This window comes from Anolis sagrei, chromosome 2 (genome assembly GCF_037176765.1).
Source record: "Anolis sagrei isolate rAnoSag1 chromosome 2, rAnoSag1.mat, whole genome shotgun sequence".
Classification (NCBI taxonomy): Eukaryota; Metazoa; Chordata; class Lepidosauria; order Squamata; family Dactyloidae; genus Anolis; species Anolis sagrei.
In genome coordinates, this window is record NC_090022.1 from 15,938,206 (window position 1) to 15,950,112 (window position 11,907).

The 11,907-nt window shown below is 45.0% G+C and overlaps 1 protein-coding gene across 1 annotated transcript; it reads right to left on the minus strand.

Moving 5' to 3' along the window:
• Nucleotides 1–990: 990 nt before the first annotated feature.
• Nucleotides 991–11,075, minus strand: LOC137096348 (zinc finger protein RFP-like). Its single transcript, XM_067465506.1, has 7 exons — nt 10,666–11,075; nt 8,854–8,949; nt 6,861–7,091; nt 6,069–6,091; nt 5,395–5,513; nt 3,259–3,291; nt 991–1,844 (listed from the first exon to the last, which is right to left on the minus strand). Exons 1-7 carry the CDS (start codon nt 11,056–11,058, stop codon nt 1,345–1,347), a joined length of 1,395 nt encoding a protein of 464 aa, XP_067321607.1. The 5' UTR covers nt 11,059–11,075; the 3' UTR covers nt 991–1,344.
• Nucleotides 11,076–11,907: the final 832 nt, after the last annotated feature.

Consider the following 11,907-nt stretch of genomic DNA (forward strand, 5'->3'; position numbering starts at 1 on the left):
GGAAACAGGAACCCAGTTGTGAGTGCTGGGTCAGGCAGCAACAGAATCCATTGTCTGGCCCTTGGCGAACTAGATCTCTCACAAAAGGGCAGAAGCCCCAAGATCCAGCCATTTCCCAAAAAAGCCTCGTGGGGTCCTTGTTGTTGTCAGTGCCTTGGCAATGTGGCCAAGACTTAACCCTTGTTGTGTAGTCTGGTGCCCTTGCCCTTTGCAGAACTATAAATCCTTATCCCTTAATTATGAGGGGAGGGTTGGTGCCTGACATCATCCTGACCTTTGGAAAAAGAGTGAAAACGTGGCTCTGGGATCAAGCCTTCAGAAAGGAACCATAGCGCATTTAGATTAACTGGAATTATGTGCAATGACTATGGGAATGACATGTATTATGATTGCGGATTGTGTGGTTTTATACTGAGAGTAATGTTTTATAATGCATTTAATTTTGATTTTAATCTATTTAATTTTGATTTTTGATATTCCCCATATATTTTAACTGTATATTGGTGTGAAGGCACTGAATTATTGCCTGTGCTTAAGCCGCCTTGAGTCTCCTCTGGGGTAGAGAAAGGCAGGATATAAATATAGGAAATAAATAAAAATAAAGAAATACTCAAACATTACCAAAACAAGTATTTTATTATATACGGAGTAAATACACCAGCTGTCCAAGCTGCGTTCAGAAAACAAAGAGGCACAAGGGGTCCTATTGATACATATGTTGGATAACAGAGTGCAGAACAGTATTTCAGAGGAAAATCAATCCGTGCTTTATCATTTATAGCAAAGCCTTTGATGATGCAGATCATGAAAAACGATGGATTGTTTATAAAGAAATGGGAGCACCACAACATTTGAGTTCCCTAATGTGTAACTTCTACGCAGGACAAGGGCCACTAAGAGGACAGAAGAAGGAAATACATTGCTTCAAGTTGGCCAGGAGATGAGACAAGGCTTAGCACCCGTTTTGTTTAACTTATCAGCCAAATCCTGCCTACATCCCTGGGAAACACCAGGAAATGCAAGAGCAAATAGATTTACAACTGAATTCCAATAAATGGGATTCTTGACAAAAAACAGATTTGGATCTTTTCTTCCCTCTTTGTTGTTCTTGTTGTGGCTGGCTTTCCAAATGGGGGGAGGAAGTCCCCGGCTGATCCCTGAGCGGAGCACTGCCATGAGGAGTGGCTTCATCATTCACACTCCAGCCTCCCAGTCAGGTTTTGACACAGATGTAAAGAGAGAGCAGAGAGGCTTCAGAAAGAGAGCAAAAACAACCCACAACCCCACATCTCTAGAGATAAAGCTTGGCTGGTGGGAATCTTTGGACGTTGCTCATCTCCATCCTTAGGGAGAGAGCTCCAGTTGGGTTTTTTCATTCACATAAAAGAAGGGAAGGAGGGTCTCTCCTGAGAAAGAGGCTGGAGGGTATTCCAAGATCAGGGCTGCTGAGTCTGCATCGTAAAAGGCCACCCGACCCCCTTCATAGTTCAGAGTCACTCGGACCCTCTTGGGCTCCTCTCTCAGAGTCAAAGATAGGGGCATACCTATACCTCCTGACTTTCCCACTCGCCAGATCCCAGTGTCATGGGAACAGGGAATTGCGCCCCTTCTCTGCACAGACTTTCTGGCAACTCCCACAAGCCATTCTTCCCCATTCTTCACAATGACTTCCCAAAAATGCCTGCCCCCAGTAAATCCCTCCTGGCCCAGCACAAAAAGATAAACATCGAATCTCTCAGGATTGTCAGGAAGATCTTGCTGTTTCTCTCCACGTGTCACATGCCTGCGATCTTCAGAGAGGATGAGCTGAGGATGGGCTGTGTCTGGATCCAGAGTCACGTGTGCTGTTGGTGTAGAAGCAGATCGGGGTGAAGTGAGAAAGAAAGAAAGAAAGAAAGAAAGAAAGGGAGGGAGGGAGGGAGGGAGGGAGGGAGGTAGGGAGGGAGGGAGGGAGGAAGGAAGGAAGGAAGGAAGGAAAGAAGGAAGGAAGGAAGGAAGGATAAGCTTCCATCTCTGATTCTTTAAAAATGACAGGGGAATATTCTCTTGCCCTCTCAAATCTAGATTGGTTCTACATTATGTTACTCTTCTTCCTACGGCCAACACTTCAGCATGGAGTGATGGGACTATGACTCTAGGGACCCGGGTTCAAATCCCCCTCCATCATGGAAACCCACAGGGTAACCTTGTGCCAATCCCACACTCTCCGCCCCAGGAAACCCTATGACAGGATCGTCTCGGTTTACCAGAAGTCGGAAAGAATTTAAGGGCAGACTAATCACCTGGCTTTATGCCAATATTAAATTCCCACATATCTCACATTGGGGAAGGAGACTTATTCTTTATCTAGGGGTGCATAATGTGCGCCACTAAAATAAGCTTGAAGTAAAGAGCCATAAAAAAGTCAGTGTTCGGGTTATTTTGACACTAGGTTCTTGTGGGTTTTTTCGGGCTATAGAGCCATGTTCTAGAGGCATTTCTCCTGACGTTTCACCTGCATCTATGGCAAGCATCCTCAGAGGTATGAGGTCTGTTGGAATTAGGACAATGGGTTTATATATCTGTGGAATGGCTGGGGTGGGGCAAGGAGCTCTTCCCTGCTGCAGTTAGGTGTGAATGTTTCAGCTGATCACTTTCATTAGCATTTGAAGGCCTGCCTGAGCCTGGGAAAATCTCTTGCTGGGAGGTGTTAATCTGTGCCTGGTTGTTTCCTCTCTGTTGTTTTGCTGTTGTAATTTTAGAGTTTTTTAATACTGGTGGCCAGATTTTGTTCATTTTCATGGTCTCTTCCTTTCTGTTGAAATTGTCCACATGCTTGTGGATTGCAATGGCTTCTCTGTGTAGTCTGACGTGGTGGTTGTTGGAGTGGTCCAGCATTTCTGTGTTCTCAAATAATATGCTGTGTCCAGGCTGGTTCATCAGGTGCTCTGCTATGGCTGACTTCTTTGGTTGAAGTAACAACCCATTGTCCTAATTCCAACAGACCTCACTACCTCTGAGGATGCTTGCCATAGATGCAGGTGAAACGTCAGGAGAAATGCCTCTAGAACATGGCTCTATAGCCCGAAAAAACCCACAAGAACCTAGTGATTCCAGCCATGAAAGCCTTCGACAATATTTTGACACTCTTTGGGGAATTGTATACAGAATCCAGACACATGCCATTTGTTCAGAGCTTTAAAAATCTACTCAGACAAGTTAACTACTCTCTCGGCCTCAATGCAACCTTCTGTGAAAAAATCTGTTTGTTTGTTTTACCTTTTTCCTGCTGAAGGCCAGATTCCAGAGAGGCTGGAGGGAGAAAAAAGAGAGTGAGGCTTCGCACAACATGGTGACTCTCAGAAACCCAGGAATAACCAACAGAGGAAGGCTGAGATCCTGCACCCAAGAGATGTAGTGTGACTTTACTTGTAGAGAGTTACATCTCATTGATCAAAACATTATCTCTGGGAGTCTCCAAGTCCTCCAGAGTGACTCAATTGTAATGTCATGCTGGGGGAATAGAGATCCCTACAGAGAAAACCTCTCAAAGAATCTCCAAGTGCAACTTCTTTCAGATGGTCAACTTCTCACTGGGCAACCTAGGTCGCTTCTACACTGCCATATAACATCCCGATTATCTGCTTTGAATTGGATTATATGGCAGTGTATACTCATATATTCCAGTTCAAAGCAGATAATTATTTTGGGCCTTAAGATCAGCCAGGGAGGCCCTCCTATCGATCCCACTTCCCTCACAAGTGAAGTTGGTGGGGACGAGGGAGAGGCCTTCTTGGTAGTGGCCCCCAACTCTTGCCTATTTCCTTGGTCCTCTCCAAGGAAATAGGCAAATACCCAGTCTTTTATTTTTCAGGAAGGAGTTAAAAACCTGGCTATTCCAGCAGGCTTTTGATAATGCTGACGAGCATTAACCACCTTAGCGGACAGGACTTCAATGGCTGAACTATAACCCGTAATGCTGGATATCCTGATCATAGGAATTGGCTTGTTTTCAACGGCGCATATATTTCTACTGTATTTAGAGGGAAAGTTTTTAAATTTGTTTTACTACTATTTATACTATTTTTTGTTGCATTAAATTATATGTGATGAGTGTCAGTGCTATATTATTTATGGTATTTGTTTATTGTTGAAAGCACTGTGTCCCTCTGGGAAGAGGTGTGGGATACAAACTAACCTCATTATTATTATTATTATTATTATTATTATTATTATTATTATCTCTTTTGATAATATGGCTTTTACATGGTAGTGTAGAAGGGGCCCTAGACATTTCTTGGTATTCTCTCAGTTTTTTTAAACCACAGTTCCCCCTTTGCCTGGAGATGCCACATCCTTCACTCCTGCGAATGTGGAGGGCTGGCTGTCCAATGTTCATATTCCCCTTTGAATCAAGACCACGTAATACTACAGCTTGCTGATAAAGTAATGGGTGCCCCACAACATACGGTTTTCCTAATGTGCAACTTGTACTCAACCAGTTCTCACAATTGCAGGTTGCATGAACCAGAGTAAGGCCGATCGGGGTCCTCTCCATTTTCATTTAGTTTTGCTTCACAACTGAAATGTGATTCCACACTTGAAATAAAATGGAAAAGAAAAGAAATGGCACTGTTCCATGATCCAGGCGGACTCCAAAATGGGCCTAGACAGAGAAGGATAGTCCATTTTATGGGCAGGGGGAGGTTGGGGAAGTTGAAGGAGGAAAACCGTTTCCCCCGTTATTTCCCCCCTCCCCCTTCACCATATCATAAGCAATGGTTGTTTTGGCGATGGCGACATGGGTGGGGGGAAATGGTTTAACTCCTTCAACCCTCAAGCTGCAATGAGTCCTCTTCGGGGAGATAAAGAAGGATAATAATAATAATAATAATAATAATAATAATAATAATAATAATAATGGGTGTCATGCCAAAAGATCTCAGCCGGCATTTGGAAACAATAAACATTGACAAAATCATAACCTGTCAACTGCAAAAAGCCACCTTACTTGGATCTGTGCACATCATTCAAAAATACATCACACAGTCCTAGACGCTTGGGAAGTGTTCAACTTGTGATTTTGTGATACGAAATCCAGCATATAGATCTCGTTTGCTGTGACATACTGTCTTTTTGTGCCAGTAAAATAATAATAATAATAATAATAATAATAATAATAATAACAACAACAGCAGCAGCAGCAGCAGCAACAATAATAATCTTCCCTTGCCTGGATAATGAAACAGTACCAAATAAATCAATACAGAAAATAATACAATTTTGTTTCACATTTGAAATTGTTTCGCTTGGCATTCTAATAGTGGCTCTAACTTTCTGAATGCTTTGGATCTTTTTCCCCCTTTCAGACCAATGTCACATCTCATGAAGATCCTTGCAGACATTCTCCCTTACCTCTAAATTGCTTCATGACACCCTTCAGAAAGGGAGTGAAATCACGGAAGTCCCAGATCTTCCACTTCAGGGCAGGAGGAAAGGCTGCAGAAGTCTCAAATGTCTCCTTGTTCTTATACCTGGAGGAGAAAGAACACTATCCGAGGATGCACAAAGAGAACGAATGCAGTTTGACACCACTTTAACTCTCCCATGGCTCAGTGCTATGTAATCATTTACGGGGCCTTCTTTGCCAAAGCGTGCTGGTGCCTAGTTTCCAAGCATTGAGCCATGGCAGTTCAAGACAATTTTTTAAACTGTGAACTTGACATTCTGTTGGTACTGCATTTGAATCCTTGTGTCATGTATTTTAGTATATGTTGTTTTCTGATGGTGTTCCCATTTTATGGTATGTATTCATAGTGATGTGCTTTGGCTGGATTGTGTCCTGCCTCAAGTCCTGAGGGGAGGTGTACAACAAATTTAAGTTGTTGCTGTTGCTGTTGTTGTTGTCAAATTGCTTTAATGCAGCACAGAATTACAGAATTGAAGGGATCTTGTTGTCCATCCAGTCCAATTCTGTCTGTGGCCACCAGCGAAACATAGACTCCTGCAATGCGCTGCTGCTTTTGAGAATTGTGTATTTCGTGTTGAAATCTGAGCTTTAGTGAGAGGAGGAGAGGAAACGAACTTACCCCTCTAAGGTGCTTCTGATATCCTGTAAATGAAGGGAAGAAAGAACATTTTGAGGCATTTGGAAAAGTTAAACATCCTGCCTATGGTTCTGAACTTTCCCATTGGACTATCACCGATTTGGACCCCTGAAAGAAGCCCTTCATGTCTGATGTAGAGGTGTAGACAGTGGTGAAGACCGTGGTTCATTCATTTTTAATAAGGGAATGCAAAAGCCTATTGATAGATGGACAAACGGTTTTGAAACACAGGGAGATGATGTCAAAAATGATGTATTCGTCTTTTCTGAAAGTTGATTAAAATAAATTCTGCAGCCAGACTGTGTACAATTTTTGAGATGTTTTGTGTGATCAATTGATCTGATGTGTTGTCGGCTTTTGTGGCTGGAATCACTGGGTTGCTGTATGTTTTTCGAGCTGTATGGCCATGTTCCAGAAGCATTCTCTCCTGATGTTTTGCCTGCATCTATTGCAGGCACCCTCAGAGGTTGTGAGAACATGGCCATACAGCTTGAAAAACTTACACCAGACCGATCGTATCTCTTAGAGGTGGAACCCAAGCTAGTGTTGTTGTTGTTTATTCATTCAGTCGCTTCCGACTCTTTGTGACCCCATGGACCACTCCACGCTAGAGCTCCCTGTCGGCTGTGGTTAGTGTTAAATTCATTTATGTTTCTTCTTTGCCTTGTAAACACAGCACAAAGGTAATGTCACACAATAGTTTGTGCACACAGAACCATGAGAAAACTGAAGTGTCACTGTCTCAGCCATCCATGGGGACAATATGGGCCTTACCTGGAGGAGTTGACTTGCCGGCTGCTGATGCTTCTCCTCCATCTCTTGGATGAGTTTCGAGAGAGAGGAGAGCTCCTCTGAGAGTCTGGCCAGATGTTCCTCCTCTTTGGCTGAAATCTCCTTCTCCACCTCTTCCATTTTTGCCAGCAGATTCCTCTCTTGTTCTTCAAGGAACTGGTGCATGAGCCTGAATGCAGCCACAGTCTTCTCCTTCTCTCTTTGGGTTTTCTTCTAGTATAAAGGAAAGGAGAAACAGTTGTGAGAGGCAGAAAGAGGGTCTTTGGAGTGAATTCTCCACATTCCTTTGAAGTGGAGCTTACATCTCTTCACAAAGAAAAAGTCAATATCCAGTGGTGAAAGTGGTTTGTGAAGGCCTGCAAGGGCCTGCCACTGGAATGGGTTTGGGTCAGTATTTTCTGTAGGCTGCCATGTCTCTTACAATGTGAGATATTTTTGAAAAAAGAAATTCAGTTTATTCAGACTCACATTCAAGTCAACATCATCATCATCAACAACAAGAATAGCAACTGTATTCTTATACCCTGCCACCATCTCCCTAACAATCCAGATAAGAACAAAGTTAAATAGAGTATAAAAAAGAATATAAAGCAGCACCATCAAAACAATGCTCGACAAAAACCAAAAATACTTTTTCTAGCCTGTGTGAACATGGGATAGTGCAAAGCGGCGTACCACAGGGCCTGGAAGCTGGATGAAGTGCAGAGACCAGAGAACTATCTGGCGAACTAGGGACTGGGCATATGTCACTAGGGACTACTCATTCTCAAATGCTAGCTGAAACACCCAGGCTTTCAAGGACAGTGTAGGGGCTTGTTTGATCTCCAAAATTGAGGGGGGGGGGGGCACCACAAATCATGCTTGTGACATTGGTGGGACTTAGAGGAGGGCTTCCTTGGCAGATATTAGAGTCCACGCCAGTTCATAGGCAGAGATGCAGTTACAAAGATTGGGGGGCACCGAACTGTTTAGGGCTTTATAGATCATAATCTGCACTTTGAATTGGGACCAGAAACACATCAGCAGCCAGTGGAGCTGCTTTAATAGGGGTGTTGTGCGCTCCATATAATTCGCTCTGGTTAGAAGCCTGGCTGCTGACCTTTGCACCAGCTGCAATTTCCGGGCCATCTTCAAAGGCAGCTCCATGTAGAGCGCATTGCAGTAATCCAATCTAGTTGTAACCAAGGCATGGACCACCTTGGCCAAGTTGAGGTACGGTCACAGCTGGCACACGAGCTTTAATTGTGCCAAGGCCCTCCCAGCCACTGCTGATAGCATCAAGTGGCAGCACTGAATCCAGGAGGACCACCAGACTGTGGCCCTGTGACCTTGGGAGGAGTGTAACCTCATTGAGCATAGGTTGCCACCCTATACCCCGATTGGCCTCATGACTGACCAGATGGCACGAAACTCCAAAACCCTGGATGACTTCACCCAGTGGTTTCATGTAGATGTTAAAAAGCATGGGCTGTCATGACCTTATTTCCTGGTTTGTGTGAAGCCAGGAAATTAGGCCGTGCCTTACATCTGGCCTGTCTATATTAGAAACAAGGGAGAGGGTTGCCATGGAAATGGGACAATGAAGGGAAAGGGCCAGCATGAAGGATAGGTGGCGTGGGGGAAATAAACTGGCAGTTGGAATTTTGTTGCATCCCCTACTGCATGCTTTTGAATTAAAGCCTTCCAACTTTGTTTGTGAGGCAATTCTTTCACCAGAAAGCTACAGATCCAGACATGGGGGATAGAAAGGAACCTTGCAGGACCCCCACAGGTCAACTGGGTGTGATTCTCCAAGGAGCGGAGCCACCTCAAAGCAATGCCCCCAAGGCCCATTCCAGAGAGCCAATCCAGAAGGATACCCTGGTTGATGGGATTAAAAGCCACTGAAATATCCAAGAGAACCAACAAGGACACACTCCCCCTGCCCTGTCTAGCTCTCTGTGGAGGTCATATACCAAGTAGCAATGCCACTTACAAGCAAATATTTGCTTTCTCGTGCTGTGTCTGCTTTGTAGGCCAGAATTTTCTCTCTCTCCTTCTTCAGAGTCTCCAGATAATTCCAAATCTGATCCTGAAGAGGAAAAGAAAGCTCTTGGTCACTACTTTTCGTCAAGGTTTAGAATGGTTTCAAAGATCATACCATCAACCATACCACAAGTATTGAATTTTATGGGTGCTTTGGACAATGTTGGCCTCTATCGGAAGCACACTCTTCTTTTGTTACTACTGCTTCCACAATTATCTTTACTCATAAAAAGTCCCTCCAAATGAAAAAAAGGTATCTGAAAATCCCAGGTTTGATTCCTGTACTAATCAATGTTATTTTGGAGATGCACTTGATGGATGCTATCGCAGGAGGCAGGCAAAGTGACATTGCATCCTTATTGTATGATGCCAGGTTCATCCTGGTGCCGGTTTTCCCCCTCCCTCCCTAGATATTGTCCGTGAAAATCCACCTATAGCTCACAATCCCGCAACATTCCTGTCTCTTACTTTGAGGCAATGTGTCCCATCCCCTTCTGTGCCAGCATGATGGGAGCAAGATCACATCAAAAGATGGGATTCTCTTCCTCTTCACACTTTCCACTATTCCTCACTAATCCAATACTGTCTGACACACACACACACATATAAATTGCTCAAATTGCTCATGGGACTCTGAATGGCTGAATTGGCAGAACTGAGCCAATGAAGAGAAGTGCGATATAAAACTCCTCAATTTGGTATCACTCTGCTGTCAGAGAGAACGCAACTGCACTGGAATAGCTGGTTTGTGCAATCAAACCAAATATTGGGGTGTTGTATGGTTTTCGGGCTGTATGGCTGTGTTCTCGCAGCAGTTTCTCCTGCGTTACCATCAGGCAGATCTTGCTAATGTTCAGGGATCTTTTTGTATCTGTTGCTCAAGTTTCATGGTGCATCTTCACTTTTTTGTCTTGGAGTCGCATTGTGGGCCAGGCCGGGAGGGAGGGGGCCAGGCACACTCTTTGAAGTGGGAGGGTCCAGGAGAGGGTGGGGTCAGGAGGGGTCAGGGCAGGGCCTGGGTCATCCTCAAGTTGTCCTCCCAGCAAAAGGATGGGACTCCTCGCCCTATCCTTACGCCAGGAGGAAGGCGGGACTGCCCCGATCCCCCCCCCAATCTCCCTCCCACGATCCTTGGGCTTTCCTCTTGGCATTATGCCGGGAGGAGGGCAAGACAGGCCGTGGTTGAGAGTGCTCCAAAGGGCTCTCAGCCACTGCATGCCTTCCTCGAGCTCTCCTCCTTTAATAAAGACGGGACCGCTCGCACCATCCTTATGTCAGCTGCTGCGTGTTTTCCTCCCCCATCTTTTTTGGCATAAGGACATGGCTGCCGTGTCCTTTTGTCAAGAGGACACGGAAAACGAGGACAGCCTGAGGCAAGCACCGGGGGAGGGGGGGGGGCTGCATCTGGCCCCCTGGCCTTAGCTTGCCCATATCTGATCTACACTGAAGAATTAACACACTTTAATATTACTTTAACTGCCAGGACTCAGTGCTATAGAATTTTGGATTTGTGGTTTGGTAAGGCAGTGGCACACTTCGGCGAAAATGCAAAATACAACTGCAGCTACCATGATTTGTACCGTTGAGCCATGCCAGTTAAAGTGGAATCGAACTGCATTAATTCTACAATGTAGGTGCACCCTTGATCCCTGAAAACATCAGAGCCTGGGGAAATATGGAACTCCAGTCACAGACCTGTATTATGGGGTGGAGATGTACCACAACACCTTGTTAGGGGTACCTATTTAACCCCCCGCCCTACCTTGTACTCCTTTGATGCTTCATCCAGAGGGATCACCTGGTGGTTTTCGTGCTCCTTCGACCTGTCACACACCAGGCAGATGAGTTCTTCGTGGTCCTTGCAGAAGAGCTTCAGGGGCTCCTGGTGCCTTTGGCAGAGTCTCCCCTTTTCTTTCTCCATTTCCGTGGCGATCTCCACCAAGTTTGCCAGCTTCCAATTCCGCTTGATGCCCCTTTTCGGCACTTTCTCCCTGCATTGTGGGCAGGGGACCTCTTCCTCCTCCCTGCCTTGATCCAGGCAGGCTTGGCAGAAATGGTGCCCGCAGGAGAGGCTCACAGGCGCCTTGAAAGACTCCAGGCAGATGGAGCAGGCCAGTTCCCCACAAAGCTTCTTCACAAGGTCTCCAGAGGCCATGGCTACCAATGCTCCTCTGCTGCAGAGAACAGACAAAGCTGATCGCCTTATTACTTTCGTTTCTCAGCCTTCCTCTTTCTGGAAAGCAGCTGATGACTCCTCCTCTGTATTAAGGGGTTGTGGCATTAGGAAGGTTGAGAAATATTGCTCTAAGCTATCAACATTTTTATTTATCAAAAGACAGACGTCCTATCTTCTCTCCTGTCTCACACTTGACACGTGAAATAAATACCATCAAAATGGTTTCAGGAAACCATTACAATAAACCATTTCCAGTCCCAGCATCCCAGAGATATCATTCCCGCAGTGAGGTGGGTTTGCCTGTACTTGAAACTCTTTAAAAAATCTGCTTCAAACTGGCATGAAATAATTAAGGGAAAGGTGAAGGTTTCTCCTGACATTAAGTCTAGTCATGTCCGACTCGGGGGGTTGGTGCTCATCTCCATTTCTAAACTGAAGAGCCGGCGTTGTCCATAGACACCTCTGAGGTCATATGGCCAGCATGACTGCATGGAGCGCCGTTACCTTCCCACAGAAGCGGCACCTATTGATCTACTCACATGTGCATATTTTCACACTGCTAGATTGGCAGAAGCTGGACCTAACAGCAGGAGCTCACCCTGATCCCTGGATTCGGATCGCTAACCTTTTGGTCAGCAAGCTATTTAACCCACTGCACCAGCGGGAAGGTGGGGGGGGGGGATGAAATAGTTATTTATTTGTTGTGTCAGGGCAACCAGTCAATTATATTACATTTCTAACAGAACAAAGCAAACAAACAGACAAAATACATCATTTGTGAGTTTGGTAGTTGATTAAATGTCCTTTGACCAGTATCTGGCCACTTGG